This window comes from Diuraphis noxia, unplaced genomic scaffold, assembly GCF_037042655.1.
Source record: "Diuraphis noxia isolate RWA-SAM2 unplaced genomic scaffold, SU_Dnox_SAM2 contig0003, whole genome shotgun sequence".
NCBI classification, from domain to species: Eukaryota; Metazoa; Arthropoda; class Insecta; order Hemiptera; family Aphididae; genus Diuraphis; species Diuraphis noxia.
The window spans coordinates 66,036,525-66,058,792 of NW_028301713.1; the positions used below are offsets into that span (position 1 = coordinate 66,036,525).

General features: G+C 28.3%; 2 protein-coding genes and 1 long non-coding RNA gene across 3 annotated transcripts; 2 read left to right on the plus strand and 1 right to left on the minus strand.

The window, feature by feature from the left end:
• The first annotated feature begins 403 nt into the window (after window positions 1–403).
• Window positions 404–14,218, plus strand: LOC107165686 (major facilitator superfamily domain-containing protein 6-B-like). The gene is made up of 7 exons (XM_089223233.1): window positions 404–1,019; window positions 4,042–4,407; window positions 7,063–7,250; window positions 8,685–8,824; window positions 12,162–12,283; window positions 13,178–13,420; window positions 13,771–14,218. Exons 1-7 carry the CDS (start codon window positions 953–955, stop codon window positions 13,923–13,925), a joined length of 1,281 nt encoding a protein of 426 aa, XP_089079359.1. The 5' UTR covers window positions 404–952; the 3' UTR covers window positions 13,926–14,218.
• Window positions 13,960–21,773, plus strand: LOC107169345 (major facilitator superfamily domain-containing protein 6-like). Its single transcript, XM_089223234.1, has 7 exons — window positions 13,960–14,092; window positions 16,770–17,132; window positions 17,301–17,488; window positions 18,428–18,564; window positions 18,623–18,744; window positions 20,079–20,321; window positions 20,794–21,773. Exons 2-7 carry the CDS (start codon window positions 16,841–16,843, stop codon window positions 20,985–20,987), a joined length of 1,176 nt encoding a protein of 391 aa, XP_089079360.1. The 5' UTR covers window positions 13,960–14,092; window positions 16,770–16,840; the 3' UTR covers window positions 20,988–21,773.
• Window positions 15,028–17,300, minus strand: LOC149057681 (uncharacterized). Its single transcript, XR_016190901.1, has 3 exons — window positions 17,217–17,300; window positions 16,903–17,127; window positions 15,028–15,228 (listed from the first exon to the last, which is right to left on the minus strand). It is a non-coding gene; the product is annotated as an uncharacterized LOC149057681 (long non-coding RNA).
• Window positions 21,774–22,268: the final 495 nt, after the last annotated feature.

The window sequence follows — 22,268 nt, forward strand, 5'->3', positions numbered from 1 at the left end:
AAAATAATTTTAAATGCAATCGAATAAAATTCGTCCCTTATGAATTAGAAACGACTGAAACGAGCAAGGTCAATGTCAATCATACCGATAAAATCAATCATACAATACGATAATATTTGATATTCTGATTACAAATTTAGCCGAAAACATCATATCATTAGGTATGAACGGATCATCCGTTATACTTTTGGTCTTGAATAATATTAGATATGTTATAAAAAAATAATATAAAATTGAATGGATTAAAATACACTACGTAGATGAATAGACTTGTTGAGTAGCCACTTAATTGAACTTACGACGCTATACACACACATTTGTTGTCTCAGTCATATAAACTCGTAACATATTGTAAATTTACGCTCAGCAATTCACGTTATAGGTACTCCGTTACCTTAAAATTTAGAGTGAATGAGTTATGAGCATTTTTATTTTACAATTTATTATACTCGCATAACTCACCAAAAACTCATTGTAAAAATCACGAAAAACACATATAATGTTTTTACTTTTTACCATAAGTTAATTCACTCAAATTGTTAAGCTAATGGAGTAAAACATGAACTGCTGAGCTTAAATTTACTATGTTACGCGTCAGTAAGACTGAGACAATAAATACGGGTGTGGCGTCCTCTTCATTCTATCCTATCGACAATGATGGTTTTACATTTATTAGCTTAGGACTAGGTAACAGGTGTACGATTTATTATCATATTAATATATATAGTGCATACTGCATACACAACTTTGTATAAAATTTTATTGATTTTTTTATGGATTTTATTTAAATGTATATCTACTATATTTACGATAAATATAACTTACGACACACACGTAGTATAGTAATATTGTTGAAGTTTTAAAACGTCAAGAAATTACAGTCCGCCGTGGTATTCAAGATATTTGTATCGGTGACCAGTGATCATCTTTACGAAAATATAAACCAAGAGCGATGGGATTTTTAAACATAAACACAGGTCTATTGACCATAAAGGCGCATTATTTTCTTTTCGACGCAGGTGAGTATTATGTTCAATAATAATCAATTGCGTGAGTAATTTATTCATTCCATTTACGTTCGTGAAATTGACCTATACCTAAGTACTGCCATATTTTTAAAATCTATGCCATTATTTCGCAAGTATTTTGCAAGTATTTTGAAAGTACCTATACTTTTAGAATTTGCAAGTCCAAACTTTTACCGTGAAACAAAAATATTAAAAGTTAGGTCAACTTTACGTAGTCCACCCTAGTTGTATCAGAACTTAAAAATATTCTTCAAACGAGGGGTACCTAGAAAATTTTATATTTAGGTATTTATTTAATTTACCTAGATTTTTTTTCAACTTAGCTACTTAGATTTTATTTTTTAGTTTGGTTATTCTTATTCAAATTATATTATTTTATTCTATTTAGATTTTAGATTTTTTTATTCAATTATAGTAAGTTAAGAGTGATTTTGTATATAAATCATAACAACAAATTTAATATTTTATGTGGTAGCACAAAATCACAGAAATATTAGTTAGATCTAAATAAATAAATAATATTTTTAAAGCAATTAAATTAGCGAGATCTTTACAATTACAGATGAATCAATTACTTACACCTAATTAAATCTAATATAATTTATGATTTACTGGGCGAATGTAATAAGTGTTAATTGTAAAAAAGTGGTATCAACCATAACACCTAATTCATTCATATCATGATATTTTTTTAATAAAGACTATTTAAGTACAAATTATTTATTATTATTAATTCGTAAATTCTTCGATATATTTCGTAGTTATAGATCTATACTTAATAAAATACAATAAACATATAGTATATATATTTGTTGGTTCAATCAATTATGAGGTACTTATGGTATCGAGAGTTGGAGTTGTACTTATGATGTCCACTTATTAAAAACTAAAAGGAACTATGCATTTATTAATTAAATTTATATTTAAGTTACCAAGCTATACAAGTTGTAGGTACTGATATTATACAGGGTAATTCTTTTATCAAACAACACTCATTATTTCAAAAACTATTGAATTTTTTCAAATTTTTTTTTTCAAAATTTTGGAACCATCTTGTTCTAGAACTACATATTTTTTTAAATATTTTCACCCTTATATTTATCAGGTTAACCATTATCAACTTTTGATTTTCAATGACAACCTATACTTAAAATTTGATAAACTAAAAAGACTATTTTTTCAATGAATTTTCACGTTTAAATTTTCATTTTTCGTCAATTCAAAGATATAGCCTCCCAAAGTTGGATGGTTTTGGGTGGTGTTTGTGTGTTATAAGTGTATGTTAGGTGGTATTTACACACAAACACCATATACGTGTTGTTTGATAAAAGAATCGCCCTGTATATAAGGGATTAAATGTATTTAATTTTGAAAAATTATTTTAAAAATGTTTATTATTAGTTATATTTAAACATGGAAATATTGTAATAATATGTTACCTTAAATGTGAACATATTTTTAAGTAGGGTTCAAATGGATACAAAAAAAAGGCGGGTAAGTCGTGGATGTCGCTCATCTGCTGTACAACGGGTTACAAGTGGATTACTGTAATGGATGGAATTAAATTTCAAACCAATGATATTATATCTCTGTATACGAAAAACGATTCAGAGCGGAGACGGTTAATCTATCTAGGATATATTATAGATTATTAAAAATTATCACTAAAAATTATATAACTGCTATTGTAACACTATGTTAGGAGCCTTGTATTAAATTTCAAGCTTTTCTATCCAACAAATAAATCTTTATCGATATTATGTTAAAAAAACTAATAATGGTAGAAAATTGCATATGACTATAAATAGTTAAACTTAAGTCGACATTTTTTGAAAATTGCACGGGGGATAAAATATACATATATAAACATTCGGTGAAAATTTCATTTATCTATGGTCATTTGTTTTAAATTTACATCAAAAACCAAAATCGATTTTGTCGAAAACTGATTGTGTGTAAATTTTCTCGGTTTTCCAATAATTTTAAGTTTGTTTATCCCGATTATTTAGAAAAATATTGAGAAATTTTTACTTTTGAACCCCCAAAGTACCAACTAGATTCAATTTCTAATATTACAAAGTTACAAGGTACTGAAATCGAAAATCGAAACATATTTACTGCCCCAAAACGTTCAAAAAAAAATGAGTAAAAAAAACACACATCATGGTAGAATCAATACATTCCTCGCTCAGCTCAGAATCTAAAATGAGATAGGTTCGAAATCGGTCGGTTAATTTCTGGTAGTTCCGGGTGCCAGATACAACACCAGGATGGGGAATTTAGTTTATCGTACAAAGGAGTAGGTTACAAAATGTTTAAGGAGGGTACAATTGGAAATTTAATGAGTATTAAAAGTTCTATATTTATGTTAATTAATTTTAAAGCCAGTAACCTTAGTTCATGATGTAGTGTAAATTTTTTAGTTGATCAGTTTCTTTCACTCAAAATCATCAATGCCCGAACTTTTTTCCCCAGTCTCTGTCGCCACCGGTCATAGCCACGCCCATTATTATTCCCCCCGTTGCTCTCCCGACCGACATTGCCAGCGCTTCAATCCACGCATAAGTAGTAAAAGCCACGACTATGCTCTCAAATCAGCTGCCGTATACTATTCTTATTGTGAACAGAGTATAGACCTAGTTATTTATGTTTGGATTTTTGGATTACTCAAATACTTATGGGATAACTTGAATTTTTTTGTCTACCCCTTAGTAACTTCGAGTGAACTAAGTTCGACTGTACCACGATTAAAGCAGATACTTACCAGAAAAAAAGTTAATATTTTTTTTTTTTAAGGTCACTAACTTTTTAACTAATTAACTCACTGTATAATAGAAAGTATATTCAATGTATAATTATAATCGGTACCGGTATGACGTTGTGGTTTGACAAAATAGTGTCCAAAACTAAAATTCGATTATTTTGAGGCACGAGGAAAGCACTTGTTTATTTAAAACGATACTAATATATATTCGTGTTATTGTGCTCGTGAATAAATTCATGTGTTTTCCAGGAAATTCACCCATCAACCCATTTCTGTCGACGATCGCCAAGCAGCTGGGCTTCTCACCGTCAGTGGTCGGTCATATTTTCACATTTCTGATGCTGCTGAACATCGTGGTCAAACCACTAACTGGATATATCACCGACAGATGGAAATGCCGGCGGACCGTGTTTTTGAGCGCCATCCTCCTCAACGGTCTCATAACTCCTATGCTGTACTTCGTGCCAAGCGCCACATCGTATGCCGACGAGATGTCGGATACCAAGGTTTTTGGATCGCTGCAGTTCTGGCTGTTCTCGACAATCGTCACGCTGAGGATGGTATTGTTTATGGTCGGCGAAGTCTTGCAAGAGACCATATGCATGAGAATCTTAGGCACGGCCACGATTAGAATCAAAAAATATATATTATATACTGTTGTACTGTGCATGTTGGTTGTTATTTCAAATACCTACCAAATACGACCACGATTAGAATTGATATATATATATATTATTGTATTGTGCATGTTGGTTGTTATTTCCAATACCATATTGGGAGTGATTGAGGCCATTTTAAAGGGCGGTGGTGTAGATATTTTGGGCGGCAGTCAATTACATAATATTATACTATATTGATTATAGAACTAGCTTTATTCTATAGATATTGGGATATAGATAGGGAGATCTTTATGAATTACTTATGGATTATTTCCGTGATTTTTTGCTTTGAATATTAATTGAAAACAGATGTATAACTTTTTAACTAAAACATTTATCTATTCTTAGGTATTCACTATATGTTTTGAAGGAGTATACAGTTTTATGTGGTTTATACAAAGAAATAGTGTTTCGAAGGCATAATGTTATTAATTATTATGCACGTTTTATAAAACTAAAATATTTTAAAAAACCATAAATTATATTAACATTAGATGTATGAGTTGAACGATAGTGATAACTAATCAATAATAGTTTGAATAATAAGTTTTAAATTTTGATAAAATTATTTGTAGATTTCTGAAAAAATAAGAAGACCGCACAATTTACCAGATTTTTAATGACAACTGACGAGAATTTGAATTTGAATCTTTTTTATTATCTACTCGTTTAAAACCTATCTAATAAAACTTTATAATATTACTTAATAAATGACTTAATCCATTTCATAAAATAATCTGTTAATATATTTTTTTAAATTTTTTTGGTGCAAAATATTTTTTTAGTGCAATTTTGGGTTTTTTCACAGCAATAATGCAATCAATTTTATACGCTGTATACCAATTGAGTCCCTATACCTGAAGGGGAAAAAAGTTATGTACTAATTGAGTCCCGGGTACAAACGAGATATATACGAATTGAGTCCGAGGATTATTTTGAGTAAAATATAAAATCAACAGTCCGAGTCCAGACAAAGCGGAAATTATGCCGCACAGCCGTGCCGGGCGTTAAAATGGATGTACAATATACGTACCTATATAATACGTATATAATTGAATATGTATACTGTATAGTATAATGCTTGTCCCATAAATTTTTACCAATATAAAGAAATATAAATTATTATCATTATCTATATTTATTAAATTATACACAATTAATTATTCAATTATTCATACTGTATTATACCCCTAAATTATTATATATTTATATTATAAAATATTTAAAAAAAAATTTTTAACCATACCTGTAGAATTTTTTGCTACAGATAGTCCTAAGTCTGTAAAAATGGAAAGGAAAATGTTTTTTTTTTTAGTTTGATGGGACTCAGTTAGTATTAAAACATGGGCTCGATTAGTATTATACCAAAAATTTCATTGGACTCAATTGGTACACACCGTACTAGTTGCGGTCATGATCAAAATGTACGTACTAGTTGCGGTCACCCCTCAAAAAGGTTACATACTAGTTGCGGTCACCCATCAAAAAGGTTACATACTAGTTGCGGTCACTCAAATAATAATAACTAAGTATACTAAATAATGTAATATAATATAGTTTATATAATAATATGAAATTAATATTTCATTTATTTATTTAATTAAGAAAAATGTATCAATCAACGTTTTCCTTCCCATTTATATCGAAAATATAACATACTTAGGACTGTCTACACACTATTATTTATTGTGTAGGTATGGTTAAAAATGTTGATACTTATGTTTAAATTATTCGAATATTCGAAACTATGATCGGAGTATACAATTTAATCTATTTAATTTATAAACGCTGTGTACATTATATCAAAAAATATGTTTATCGCATAAATATCAATATAAATCTCGCCTGGATTTGGAGTATAATAAAGCTATGACCGCAATTAAGATATTACCTAAATTGACGTGACCGCAACTGTTATATCTGTTTATCTCAAAAATCGTCACGACCACAACTAGTATGCAGCCAATTGGTATATACCCTAAAACAACCCGGGACTCAATTCGTCAAAAAAGGTTATACTGGGACTCAGTTCGTATGCATCCATTTTATAACATTTTTAGTGCAACAACATCCGAGCCCTAATGATAACTGATAATTATACATCGAAGATCAAACATAAGCATCATAGTTCCTGAATATTAAATTAATATTACAAAATTATAATTATCTAAAAATAAAGCTAACATGACTGGCATAAATTAGTCTAGATAGATCTTACTATAATCTTAAAGATTTTTATTTAGTAAATATATGAATCACACAAATTTTGAAACCATACAATTTCTTATTCACTGTGATCAGAATCCTCGGGTTCGTTTATGCCCAAATTTCTTTGAATCAATATAAATAACACTCACTTACCTATTATAATTAGTTAGTTAATTATTTAAAGCAATTTAGCTTTCTATTCATCGATTTTGTTTCCTGCACCTTAAAAATTCGTAGATTTTTTCCGTGTAACCGGTATCAACCCAAAATGAATTTCTACAATGCATTTAATGCAATATTATATATGTATAATGTATATATTTATAATTTTGAATAAACAATATCGGTAGTCCACACACAAGATATACCATATGTTTTATTGCATAATTAATGATTTTTCCAGGTGGAGACACCGTCAAGTTTGGAATGCAGCGGCTCTGGGGTGCAGCTGGATGGGGTACCATGTCTATAGTGGCTGGAGGTGCCATCGACTGGTACAGCAGCGGCCAAGCACAAAAGGACTATCTCCCCGGATATTTACTATCGGCGGTCTCGTTTTTCGTAGATTTCATGGTGGCGTTCCACATAAAGGTATTTCCGCTATTTTCCCGCATAATATGTTTTCTCCGTCTTACACGCGTACGATATAGCAAATTGTACGCTCAGCAGAATACGTGTAGCTCCGTTAGTTTAAAAATTAGAGTGAATTTATCTCTTATAAAATCTAAAGGTAAGATTGTTATCTAAACAACCTCATAGGCTTTTTATTATATTTTTATTTTAAAGTGAGTTATGAGTATTTCAAGATGTACAAGCAATTTATAATGTTAAAATGCTCATAACTCACTTTAAAATTAAAATATAATAATATCGTTAAGTTTTTACATAATACTATAGACAATCTCAAATACATTAAGTCACTGTAGTAAAAATTTAATTAAATTAACACAACTAACCTAACACAGGGTTGTCCAACTGGCGGCCCGCGATGCTATTAACTGTGGCCCGCGTAAGGTTTTACGGAAATCATATATTTTCTTTAAATGCTACCATTGTAAAAAAATATGTTATAAAAGAAAAACACAAAATGCATAATAAAAATATTTATAGGTATATACGAATACCTATATATACCCGAATACCCGTATATATATTATATACTTATAGGTATAAAATATAATATACAAAAACAGTTTAATAATTATTAATTATATTAAAATATTATAACGAACAACTGTTTTGCAACGATTACGGCATCCAACTGATCCAACTAGTTTTGACTTTTGACTGATAACAATTGTTTTGTTTTGACTGACGGAATAGACCAGAATTCTTAAGACAGTTAGCTTTTATAACAGATCTGACTAATCACCTTAACAGTTTAAACTTGAGTCTTCAAGGAAGAAACCAGACGGTTTCAGATTTGGTTGGAATAATAAACGGATTCCGGAATAAGCTAAACGTGTTTTAACATGCTTTGGAAAAGAACAACCTAACACATTTCCCTAGCTGCCTGAAACTAGCAGAAGAACCCAACAGTGAGAAAAATATTGACTTTTCATGTTGCAGTTCACAAATTCAACAAGTTATTAATGAATTCAATACACGATTTAAAGATATTGAAAGTAACATAATAGTTACGAGTTTCTCGTAGTACACTATACGAACATAATTAAGACGTATATTACCCTATTTGAGATCAAGCTAATCTAAAACTATATGAAATGTTCATCATAATCCAGTGTAAATATTTAATAAATATTGATTATTTCCTAAATTTACCACTATATGTATACTGTTTAAATTATGCTATGCCGGTAATTATCGATACCTACCTAGTATTTTCAGAGTTTTTAAACATCGCGGTAGAGTGGTTTGCAAAATACATAATACAATACATACAAATTGAATATCTATATTCTATAACATACGAGTGAGTATAAGTCCAAATTATGTGATGCGCACGAAATAATTTTCTCTTATGCCATATGTATAGGGACATAATTTTCGGTATTTTTGATTTAGGTACCCGAAACCGATGGATCGACAGCAAACATAATTGCAGACGTGAAAGTAGTGTTGAAAAACGCCAAGGTATGTGTTTTCCTTGTTTGGGCAACATTCGGTGGAATCTTCATGGCATACATTTGGTTTTATTTTATCTGGTAAATATTCAAGTACATTTTAATTTATATGTCATAATTCATAACACCAAAAGTCTATATAAAAACATTTCAAATCAAATTAAAGTGGGGGGCAAGCTTAACCATCCACTTCAATTTATAGCAATGAATTTACGTATTCCCCCTTTTAATCTCTACAGGGGTTAAAAGGGATAAAAATGAAAATATTTTATATTGTCTATTATATATTTACATATCCCTATATTAATTTTATATTTACTTATCTAGATTTCAAAAGTTAAACGTTTCTGTAATATGAATGCTAAGTAAGCACTATCTCGTATATTTATTTATAACAGCAAGGGTAGTGGCCCAATAGTTACACATAACTAAATAATTACTCATATTAAAAATATTTTATGTACGAAAAATTTTCCTCTTATATTTAAGATTTGAAAATTTAATACAAGGCTCCTAAAATATTTTTACAATAGCAGTTGAAAAATAAAAGAAATACATAGCCACAATTTTTTTTTTAGAAGCATTCAAATTATATTTTTGACAACATACGTAAAAATCATGAAAATTCGCAAATTATTTTAAGCTAGAAATTAATAAAAATTGTTTTTTTTTAAATCTAAGATTTGAAAATTTTTAATAATCTATAATATTTCCTAGACAGATAAGCCGTCTCCGGTCAGAATCGTTTTTCGTATACAATAATATAATATCATTGAATTCAAATTTAATTCTATCCATTACAGTAACACACTTGTAACCTACTGTACAGCACAGCGATATCCACGACTTACCTGTTTTTAGATTCTGAACGAAGTGATGAATGTATTGATTTTACAATGATGTGTGTGTGTGTTTTTTTTTTTTTTGTGTGTGTCTGTGTACAGCATAACTAGCCGAAATAATGCTTCAATTTCAAACTTTGGGGGTGGTTTCTGATGTAAAATCCTTGGTGCATTATAGAGGTCAAAAGTAAACGTTTTCCAACAGTTTTCAAAAAAGTCGATTTTTTTATATGGTTGTAATTCAAAAACTAATCACTATAAATACATGACATTTTCACCAAATGTTTATCTTAGTGATATCTATATACAGTTTAATTTTCAAAAATTGACTTTTTTTGAGTTATTTATAGACCACTGAAATTTTCGATTTTTATGAGAATTTTTTTTTGAAGTATAGGTAAAAAAATTTTAGATCAAGGTTCGTTATGAGTTGTTATTATTGTAGCTAAAAAAATTAAAATCGTTAATCACAATTTTTTTTATAAGCGTTTATAGTTAAAATTTTTACGAAATCTGTCAAAAACGCGAAAATTTCAAAGTAATTTTGAAGTTGAAAAATCATAAAAATGTTTGTGTTTATTACTAAGGATTAAAAATACAACACTAAGTTTTCCATAAGTTTTCCTTCAAGTAGTTATAGTGAAAACTCGAAGTATCATTATAGGAAAAATTTTAAGTGCGTTTGAATTTTAAATTTTTACGAAATTGCGTAACGATAACGATTTATCCTGAAACGATTTTAAATATTTGTTATTATTCAAAAAGTATAAGTCGTATATACTTGAAAATTTTATCAGTTATTTAGATTGGCATTTTCTTTACATGATTTAAATTTAAAAATATTTTGACTTTTTTTAGATATTTAATGAAAAATGAAATTTTCAATTTTTCTGAAAATTGTTTTTGAAGTGTCGATAAAATTTTTTTGGCCATATCAAAAAACTTGAAAATTTAATACACAGTTCCTCATAAGTTATTCTTATAATGATTAAAAAATTATAAGAATACATAGATACAATTTTTTTAAATTATTATTTGAAGTTCAAATATTGACAAAAATTCGTCAAAACCATGAATATTTTTTTTTGTGTCTGTCATCACGTTTTGGGGCAGTAAAAAAGCTTCGATTTTTGACTTCAGTACCTTATTCAATCAGAAAGTGAATCTAGTTGGGGGTCAAATTCTTAATATTTAATATTTTTCTAAATAATCGGGATAAACAAACTAAAAGTTAAGGGGAAAACATGAAATTTTACGTACAATCAGTTTTCGACAAAATCGATTTTGATTTTTGATGTAACTTTAAAAAAAATGATCATTGATGCATGAAATTTTCACCGAATGTTTATATAAGAATATTTTATCTGCCATGAAATTAAAAAATAATTAATTAAGTTGAACTATTCATAGGTATATGCAATTTTCGATCATTATTAGTATTTTTTGAGTAGAAAATCTTGAAAATTTAATACAAGGCTCTTAAAATATTGTTACAATAGCAGTTGAAAAATAAAATAAATTCATAGTCACAATTTTTTTTTTATAAGCATTCAAATTTTGAATTTTTACAAAATACGACATCACAAAAATTCGCAAATTGTTTTAAGCTAGAAATTTATGAATTTTTTTTTTAAATCTAAGATTTGAAAATTTAATACAAGATTCCTTACAAATTTGTCAATCTTTATCACAAAAAAAATGTCGACTGGAAATTCAAATTAAATTTTTATTAGCGTTTGAATTTCAATTATTGACAAAAATTCGTCAAAACCATGAATATTTGCAAATTATTTTGTAGTTCAAAATTCATAATATTGTTTGTATTTATATCTAAGGTTATAAAATTTAACACAAAGTTTTCCATAAGTTTTGCTTTAAATAGCTAAAGAGAAAATTTGAAGTGTCATTATAGGAAAAATGTTTTGAGCGTTTGAGTTTTAAATTTTTATGAAATCGCGTAATGATAACGATTTATCCTCAAACCCGGTATATGTATATCTATGAATTATGATAATATAAGGTATTATGAATTATTATAACTACATGTCATGTTTTTGGAAAAATTGATTAACCATTCCTTATGCAAAATGCGTCCTATAATTAAAAAATAAAATATATTTTTCAAAATAGAATATATGACAATAATTAAATATAATATATTATCCTAGACTGACAAATCATCTCATGGATGATACCTATCATTGCATTCAAATTGAACCTACTCTGGTCAGAGGTCCACCCCACCCCCTAATGTACAGCAGAGCGACATCCACTTACCCGCTTTTTTTTAAATTGCTTAAACTATACGTACTCGTAAGACTATTAAATAATATTCAGAAAGTAAAATTATTGCTCAATTTTCAAACATAAAATGATAAAGTCTTGATAGTTGATGGGAAGGGATAATGTCTTTTAAAACTAACTATTTCAATCATGACACTGTGTATATTTTTTTGAGGTGACACAAAGTAAGCCTTAATTAAAATAAAAAAATGATACTTTTCTTACCACACTGTTTTTAAAGACGAATATTTTAAGATAATTATTATTAGTGCAATTTGTATTCTATTTTATAGGTATGTCGATGATTTGGCAACAATTTATCACCCTGAACGGAAATCAATGTTAAACTTAATAAAAGGATTTTCTCTTACTATTGAGTGCTTAGGTGGGGAAGTCCCATTTTTCTACTTATCTGGTAAGTGTATAGATTTTTCTACAGCTTTGTATATAACTATAATCCATATTACCACAAATTATAGGGACGTGCTCTATTGAAAACTACATAACTTTTAATAGGTTCATGAAATTCCCTTACAAACGACATAATTATATTCATACTATAAATCAGAAAATTAAAAAATAGAATTTCTATTTAGTTTTTTGTCACATTTTTCAAGTTATGGAAATTTTGTTTATGTGTTAGATGGTTAGCATATAAATAAATATTTATAGAATTCAAAAATTTTGGGTAATCGGGTAGAACATTTTTATTTAATGCTAAATAAATAATATAAATTTCTAATTGCTTAAGGTTGTTAAAATATTTGATGGACCCTTGTGTATATATGTATATATCACCAGAGTATGACAGTATTTTATTATTAGGTGTCGACAAGGTACCTTATACTATGATATAGATAAAAAAAAAACAAATATTTCACTTGTTTAGCGGATGGTTTACATATGATTTCACTAAGAATTACACATTTTTCAAACATTCCGAGGTTTTTTAATATTTAACGTTGAGGTAATGTTTTTAATGTGTCCGTTTCGAGCTATGACATTTAAAGAGAAAGTCGCCAATTATATAGACCTATAGGCTATTTCGACCAATAATAATTAATTATTATGTGGAGTACGTTCATCAGTTTAATATTATAATGAAAAATGAATAAATATTATAAATTTTTTGTAAATATAGTGGCAATATTTCAGTAGTTGAACTTCTTTAAATCAAAAGTTATTTTTTAAAGAAAATTATATGTTATAATCTATATTTATAATCTATACTTATATTGATGAACACAAAGTATGTAAAAAAAAAAACCAAAAGGACTTACTGTTTTCTTTTCATGGTTTTAAATTTCAGGCTACCTGATCAAGCGTACCGGTCATATGACGGCTTTTTCGATATCATTTGCAATGTTCGCATTGCGATTTCTCTTATACTCGATCATTCGAGACCCACTGTGGGTATTGCCTGTTGAGTTGTTAAATGGTATCACGTTTGGATTGAGCTACATTGCTGGCATATCATATTCTGCGAAGATTGCCCCTGTCGGCAGTGAAGGAACAGTCCAAGGATTATTTTCGATGGCGTTTCAAGGATTTGGTTCGTCACTTTATAATTCATACTGAATTCGAGTTCTAATTACCTATACATATACGTCGTATATTATACGATGATTCTGTATCTTTCATTTATTATTTTGAAAAGTTGTGACTTATAACGAATGAAATTAAACAAGTATGTTGTCATTCCGAAAAAAGTGTTAAAAACTTGAGAATGATAACGATAACATTTTTAAAAACATAATTTTTTTTTCATACGTTATGCTTTAAGTAAAAATAATATTTTCAAAAACTGTTTGAAATAATGAACGAGCGAAGACACATAAACGAATCATCTTATAATATTATATTGACAATAATTTATTAATATCCCATGTATTTCTTTCGCAGGATGTTCTTTGGGTGCAACATTAGCTGGTTACACATTCAGCCACTTAGGCAGCGTATTAGCTTTTCGATTTATCGGTTTAATCGCACTCATAACATGTGTCGTTCAAATAATCGTTAATTACTTTTTAAATCGGAATAGAAAATTAGTTGCATAAAAAAGAGAATCAAAATAACATAAATATCTACAAAGTACCTACTTTATACTTATCAATCATAACCAAGCTGACTTCTAAGTTCAAATTGAAGAAGATTTAAGAGTTCCATACACGATCCAGGGCCCCTGGACCCCTTCTGAGATTTTGTAATAATATAAACATTTTAGGTATATATATTATGATTTATTGTGTAATGTTGGTAGTACCAACTTGGTACACTTATTGATCGTTGTTTATACTCGAATAATTTTAATAAATAAATAAAATAAATAATACTAAACATTAATAATTAATTTTATTGTATTTCCTTACAAAAATTCGCGTAGGGATGTACTTGGTCTCACTCATCGGAATACTCCACTATTTTCACTATCATCGGTGTAATTTAACGATTTACTACTTCCATCTGACCAGGTGTACCGGTAACAATTAATATTTGTTCGACAGACTTGCGAGTCAGAAATTTTTTGAAATCGATCAAAGTAAAATACAGTTCCACGATCAGAAACGAGACGTGTCGGTTTAAAATAAGTACGAACATTTTCCTTCACATATTTAATTACCTCATCCGTCTTGGTTGTTTTGCACGGATAATAACGTTCAAATTTCGTGAACCGTCAATTATTACTTAAATAAATTTATTATTGTTTTCTGTCTTTTCGAATGGTCCTAAATGATCGACATGTAATGATAGAAATGGACAATCACCTTTCGGTAGTATCTCGTACACAGACAACAGAATAGTTATTAAAATATAAATAATATTAAAATCGTGAAAAATACTCTTTATTTTGCCGTAAAATTGCTATTCCAAATTATCATAGGATTATAACAAATTAATCAATTAATGTAGGTAATATTCATTTGTAATATAATAAATTATGATTGTGTTACAATCTCGATAAATTGTCAACCATTGTACGATTGCTACTGCATGTTATTTCGATTTTAAATAAAAATTTTTGGATCCGCACTTAACAATTTATAGTGTGGTATAATCAAAACAATAAGTAGATGCCTATTATTCGTCAGTAAGTACACACATTTTTAAAGAAGGACCTATATGATGTAACACTAAAATATGACATTATAACCAGTAATTATAACCGTATTGGCGGATAATTTAATATTTATCGTTACATCACACTGAAAGCACTACCACTTCCCAATGATCAATTCCTTCGTCAAGTATGACCTACGACAAACAATCTGTCTTCCGTTTGCCACGCCATCACGTTGCAGGCTGCTCGCTGCGATCACCGTATGAATATATATACCGGGAATTGTCCGTCACATCAAATTACTAAAAACCAAATTTGAACTGTTAATTCACCAGAAAACATTTCATAACATTTTTTTTTACTAAAATAAAATTTAAAAAAATTACAGCTAGTATTGTTAGAAATGTTTTTCAATTTCAATATTAATAAAAATATGCTACTGATAAAACTGAGTTTTTTTTTCTACGATTGTGGTAAGTATTTTAGCACTAGGTAATGACGTATAGGTAGGTACATAATATGAACTAGAAAAATTTAGTTTATTTTTGTGCGCAGCAATAAATACAATGTTGTTTTAAACACACATAATTTAATATAATGTGGTACATACGATTGGATATAATCAGTGATATTGTATTGTTGTTAATTTACCAAACAAAATAAATAGCTACTCATAAAGTACATTATCTCGAATGTGATATTTTTATTACTGCTGTCATTTTATCTTAGGACATCAATATCTCCACCAAAACTATGTTACCATTTTAAATCAATAACTGTTTCTACCATGGTTATATTTTTTATGAGTACCATTAAAGCATCTACTCGTATTATAATGTTTTTTTTTAATTTTATGTTAATTTTTATTTGAGATTCTAAGGAAAATTCCCCAAGAAATATTAACGTTGTAAATTAATGTAAATTGTATTCATGTTATAATAAAAAACAATACACTAATCTTTAATCTTTAAGTATGGTACTTACTTATTTTTGTTTACTACATTTTACGGTTTCCGACCGATTTGTGGAAGTCCTTATTATAACTTCATTATTTTTATACATATAAAAATTATTTTAATTTAATTTAATTTAATGTTAATACTTATACCTATTGTATTTATTTGAAAACTAAAAAAGTTAACCTTTTGTATAACAGATTTCACTGTAGTTTTTAGGAAAAATGTTCTCAAAATCTAATATAAACGTTTGTAAAATAAAATAAAATAAAAATTATAATATAATATTATATATTTTATAACAAGATGGTACTAAAGTAGTTTTGTTGGAAACAGGTGTTGGTGGTAAGGTGAAGGTAGAATATATTGTTTTTATTTTTACAACACGCTTAAGGCGTAAAGTGTGTAAATAAATATTTATAGGTAAGTTAAAGTGTTTCGTAGTAAAAGTTTAAAACAAGAACGAGTACCTATTAGTCTATTACACTTATTTATATTCACATTTAACAGTATTAATGTAAATATTTCAATATTATGTCAGTTATGGTGCCAGGTGTCGTATTATTATCCATCGTGGACATTGGCACATTTGGTGCCATAAAATTTTTATTCAGCCATAATGATTGTGCAGAATTCACAATCTTTGAATAATATTATTAGAATTTATGTAATACATTAATATATTATGAATTTATAAATAAATCAATCTACCACTTTAAAATTGTATAACAACGTAAGACACGTATTTGCAGTCTTAATCTTTATATTGACATAATATATTGTAATAATCTAGCTTTTTTTCTAACGCTAATCGTGTCTTTGAGATTGAAAATTTTTTGTGATCTTTCGCTTTAATAAAATATGATTTATAAACTTTTATTTTATAGGTATTGCGCCGATAAACCCACTTTTATCGACTATAGCCAGACAGCGAGGAATCCCTATACTCGTTATTGGTATGATCTTAACGTTTATGCCAATTTTCAATATAGTCGTAAGACCAGTGACTGGATACATTACCGACCGTTGGCGTTGTCGCAAACAAGTATTTATGTATGCTTCACTGTTGAATGCGTTTGTCACTCTGCTCATACACTTCACTCCCGATTTCAACGACATAGGACTCGCCGAATACTTGGACATCATGACGCATTGGAAATTTTGGATTTTTTTGGTCGTCATAACAGTCAGGATGTTGCTTTGGATGGTAGGAGACGTTCTCCAAGATACGATCTGTTTCGAAATCTTGGGTATAGATTATAAATGCCACATAGAAAAAAAATATATGTAGTTATTGTTTTTCACACTATTATTCACGCACTTTATATACATACATATCATAAAGATCAATCCAGTGATATTATATAATATGATGATGTTTCAAAACTAAAAACGAAATATCTACTTATATGTTCCAGGTGACGACAAAAAGAGTTATGGAAGACAACGGGTTTGGGGAGCTGTTGGTTGGGGAATATCTTCACTGTTGGTCGGCGGATGCGTGGATTGGTACAGCGTGAATAGAGAGCACAAAAACTACTTTCCAGCGTATTTAATAGCTATGGCTTTCCTGCTCTGTCATTTTATTGTTGCATCTCAGCTAGACGTAAGTCTGAAAAAAATAACTTATGGAGCACATGAAAATGTATATAGAATATAGATGCATCGATGATGCTGTAGTATATATTATACGTTCATAATATTCGATCAATGTTGTCTGTACTGAACTAACTTTACATTTTTTTTTTTTTAATTTAATTTAATTAATAACAATAATTTGATCTGGAATCAATATTTTTTGGTAAATCTCAGCTTGAAATTAACATAATATATGAACTCATGGGTGTAACAACCAGACATCTAAAAAAATCGATTGTTGGATAAGAAGTTAATAGAGATGTCTATTTTATTTTTTTGTTGCAATAACAAGACTTTTCCGGAGATGTCGAACTTTGGTTTATAATATTTTTATTAGATAGAGATATTCGGTTGATGCACCCACGTCCAGTGGCGTTCTCAGGATTTTTCAATGGCGGGGGCTCTATGGTTGTGCTCCAACCCAACTTGATAACGGTGATACTGATAAATAATGACTATATTATAATCAACAAAATCAATAATCAATTATTATTAAACTATTGGAATAATTTTTGAAAAATACGGCCAATTGTGGGGGGTTCCCCCTCCGTGAGTACGCAACTGCCCACGTCATCATATTCCTCAATTTTGTTTATTCTTGCAGCGGCAGCGTATGTCTATAAAAATCATCAAACAATGTATATATCGTATTTTCTAAATTTCAGTATGATTTTGATTAGAAAATGCCCATTTTTTAACAAAACATTTTATTTTCTGATTATTTAGTTTGTATTAAAATACATTACATACAGTCATTAAGTGACATACAATTGATACACTTTTACAATATTGCATTATACGTGAAGTACTATCTAAACGGAGTTGAAAAAGTCGAGAGCTAATAATTGGACATGGAAAAATGTTGATATTAACATAATTTATAGATATTTACCTATTTATTTTTCAGGACAACCAAACTTGTACATCCCAAAACATCACTAAAGACGTCATAAAAATATTATCTGACTTAAAAGTCTGTTCATATCTCGTGTGGGCAGTGTTTGGTGGCATTTTCACAGCGTACATTTGGTTTTATTTATTTCTGTAAATATTTTTCTATTTTATTGTAAAATATAATATAATATAATTTTTATTTCAATAGGTACATTGAAGACTTAGCAAACATTTATCATCAAGAACGATTACCGTGGATCAAGACTATACAAGGTTTCTCGGTGACAGTAGAATGTTGTATAGGGGAAATTCCTATTTATATTATGGCAGGTACCTACCTAAATAAAATATAGTTATAAATGTCCTTATATGTATGAATGATAATGATTGGATTAATAACCAAACACTTTTGTTCTATTTTCTTGCCTACCAATGATGAATCTGAAAACATTTAAAAATTCAACATATTGTATTAATATTTTAATTGCATAATTTTATTATGTCATAACATATTCAGACGGTACCTATATATTTTCCAACTAAATTTTATTGTTGAACATCAAGTGTTTTTTTATAAAGCCTAACTAAATAGTTTATAATATATCGTCTTTCAGTTTAAGCAAAATTATTATACCTATTTAATATTTAAATGAATATTATTATTCATAAAGATTTTATTTTTGACGTGTATATATTAATAATAAAAAAAAACTGTCCATAACGTATCAATGTCTCATTAAAACCAATGTATATAATATGTTACAATTAGTTACTAAATTATTAAGTGGAATCTAATTAATTAATTCATTAAAATTTATTTTTATTGAATAACACAATTAAGATAAATGCAGTACATGGAAAATAATATGAATGTTTTTCAATAAAACATTTTCAACATAACACTTGATGTCCCTTATTATCATACAATAAATAAAAACTATTAGGTGTTATGTAATTAGAATATTAGTTAATTTAATACATAAATATATAGTATTATATACTATAATACTAATACTATATACATATGATTGATAAGGATATACGTCAACTCATCGTGACGTCAACTTTCAGGACTTCAATTTATCGTGTGTTAATATATTTAAATTCAAAATTTTCCATCCCATTTTAACACAGACTTATGACAGTCTACACATTTATGTTTTATGTAGGTATGTTTTTTTTAAACTTTTTGTCTCTTTAAAAAATAAAAGTTAGTCATTATTAGTACTAAAGCAAAAATAATTATTGTATAAATGAAAAATATTTTATTTTCAATTGGAAATTGTGTGATATTCCATGTAAATATTTAATATTTGTCAGTTTCTCAATTTTGCGTGAGTTCGTTTTGACTATACATTATTGTGGGTCATACAAGAGAAAAAAACAATAGCATCAGCCTGACATTATTATATGTTATATACTCACTGTTTATAGGGTTTTTAAATAGGCGATTTCAACAAATTTCAAATAATCAATAGGTATATGTATTTAAATTTTAAACACTAGCACATTCTTTTGCACAATACAATTTTTTCGAGTGAGATGTTCTATATTGATATGCAGTAGTAACAAAAATACGAAATGCACAGGTTCTGGCGGAAAAATCCACGATCATTATCATGTTAAATTTATATTCTTATTGTCATAATAATATACTGTTACAGGATACATACTAAGACGCATCGGACACATGGCGGCTTTCTCAGTGTCGTTCGCAATGCTTTCGATGAGGTTTTTCCTCTATTCGATCATCAAAGATCCGCTGTGGGTATTGCCGGTCGAGCTAACCAACGGTGTAACGACCACCATGGCGTTTTTGAGTGGCATTTCATACGCGGCAAAAGTAGCGCCGAACGGTTGCGAAGGCACTCTTCAAGGCCTATACGGCATGGCTTTTCACGGAATCGGTGAGCACTATTGAAATTAATCTGCAGCATTTATATGGTAACAAAATAAATAACGATAATAATAATATTAATCATCAGGATGGGTGATGAGTTAGGATCGGCATAGCGTATACATATTATACTTGTACTGTATAGATAATTTAATATAATCTAAAACGTACGTATACTTTGACACTATTGCGAGTATTACGGCATAGTACATTTCGCAGTTGCATATTAAACATTTAAAAACAGTCTAACAAATTCTTGATTTGTAACAGAAACATTTGTATTGAATATTATGATTTATGAAAAGGAAAAAATATTTAAAACACTGACAGGGTTAGGTATACGAATAGGTTTACCTATAAAAAGGCGAGGTTTAAAATTTATTTATTTTATTAAGTTATCCTATAAATACGACTCGTCGACGTACTGTCTATTATGTATAACTCGAATTAATATTATTTTTCCAAAACAATTTTTGTTTTAGGTGTATCATTTGGTTCATTCTTGGCGGGTTACTCGTTCGAACGCATTGGAAGCTCGGCTTCTTTCAAACTATTAAGTTACGTAGCATTTTGCGCGTTTCTAATCCAAGTATCCGTCAGTCAACTAATAATTCGAATGAGTAAATCTAGAAAGAATGGCACTGCGGATGAGCAATATGAGCATACAACAAAATAAATCGCCACCGCTGTTACACCTGTCCTGAAAAACTAATTTGAATCGTGTCTAACGAACACAATATCAATTATACCTACTTACTATAGGTATACCAATGTCATTGGTCAACAAAAATAACTTTTCGTTATCTCCAGTAGTTTTTATATTTTACGTGATTTAATTATATTATATAATGATAATCCTATAATACTATGTGAAGACTTATAAGAATAAATCGTAAATGTAACATTAATTTTTAATAACAGTAAACGATAATAATTGTTATTCATTTTCAACAACAAACACTTATAGATAATAAAAATCTATTTACAGTGTTAAACACTATTAAATAAAGTGTCAATATATATAATTTGTATGGATAATATTAACGTAGTTTAATGACTATTATATCAGAAATGAATTGAGCTATTAAATAGCGTTTGCTTGATAACAAATTAAGAACTGGTCGTGTATAATGTAAAAAAAATCAAACAATCATAAACTATTATTTTTTTACGAAATTTTAATACAATTGTAAAAAATCGAGCGAGTCGTTGATGTCGCTCTGCTGTACAGTAGGTTACAAGTGGGTTACTGTAATGGATGGAATTCAATATGAATTCAATGATATTATATCATTGTATACGAAAAAAAACAATTCTGAGCGGAGACGGTTAATCTGTCTAGGATATATTATAGATTATTAAAAATTATCAAATCTTAGATTTAAAAAGAAAAATATTTATGAATTACTTGCTTAAAATAATTTGCGAATTGCCGTGATTTTTAAGAAACTATGTTGTCAAAATTCAAACTTTGAATGCTTGTAAAAAAAATTGTGACCATGCATTTCTTTTATTTTTCAACTGCTATTGTAAAAATATGTTAGGAGGTATTTAATTTTCAAATCTTAGATCTAAAAAGAAAAAATGTTATGAATTTCTATCTAAAATAATTTGAACATAGCCGTAATTTTTACGTATTTAGTCAAAATCTGAACTTTACGTAAATGCTTATAAAAAAAAATCATGCCTATGTATTTTTAATATTTTTTAACTGCCATTGTTACAATGTATTAGAAGCCTTATATTAAATAATTTTCAAGCTTTTCTACCCAACAAAGAAATTTTTATCGATATTTATATAATTTGATTTTTAAAATCAATTAAATTAAATTCCTCTTTAAATTTAAAATAGTTATTGATATATAAATATACAATCATATTTACACAATAATAATAATATAATGCATATTAAATCGTGTTACTAAGATAGTAAGATTGAAATTGTTGAGTGGTTGAA

Bases quoted from the DNA above. Each gene is read 5' to 3' on its own strand.
- LOC107169345 (XM_089223234.1), top strand. From the start codon at position 16,841: ATGATCTTAACGTTTATGCCAATTTTCAATATAGTCGTAAGACCAGTG. The intron at 17,133-17,300 runs GTATAGATTATA...TATATGTTCCAG, and splicing joins GATCTGTTTCGAAATCTTGG to GTGACGACAAAAAGAGTTAT. The intron at 18,565-18,622 runs GTAAATATTTTT...TTATTTCAATAG, and splicing joins ATTTGGTTTTATTTATTTCT to GTACATTGAAGACTTAGCAA.
- LOC107165686 (XM_089223233.1), top strand. From the start codon at position 953: ATGGGATTTTTAAACATAAACACAGGTCTATTGACCATAAAGGCGCAT. The intron at 4,408-7,062 runs GCACGGCCACGA...TGATTTTTCCAG, and splicing joins CATATGCATGAGAATCTTAG to GTGGAGACACCGTCAAGTTT. The intron at 7,251-8,684 runs GTATTTCCGCTA...TTTTTGATTTAG, and splicing joins TGGTGGCGTTCCACATAAAG to GTACCCGAAACCGATGGATC.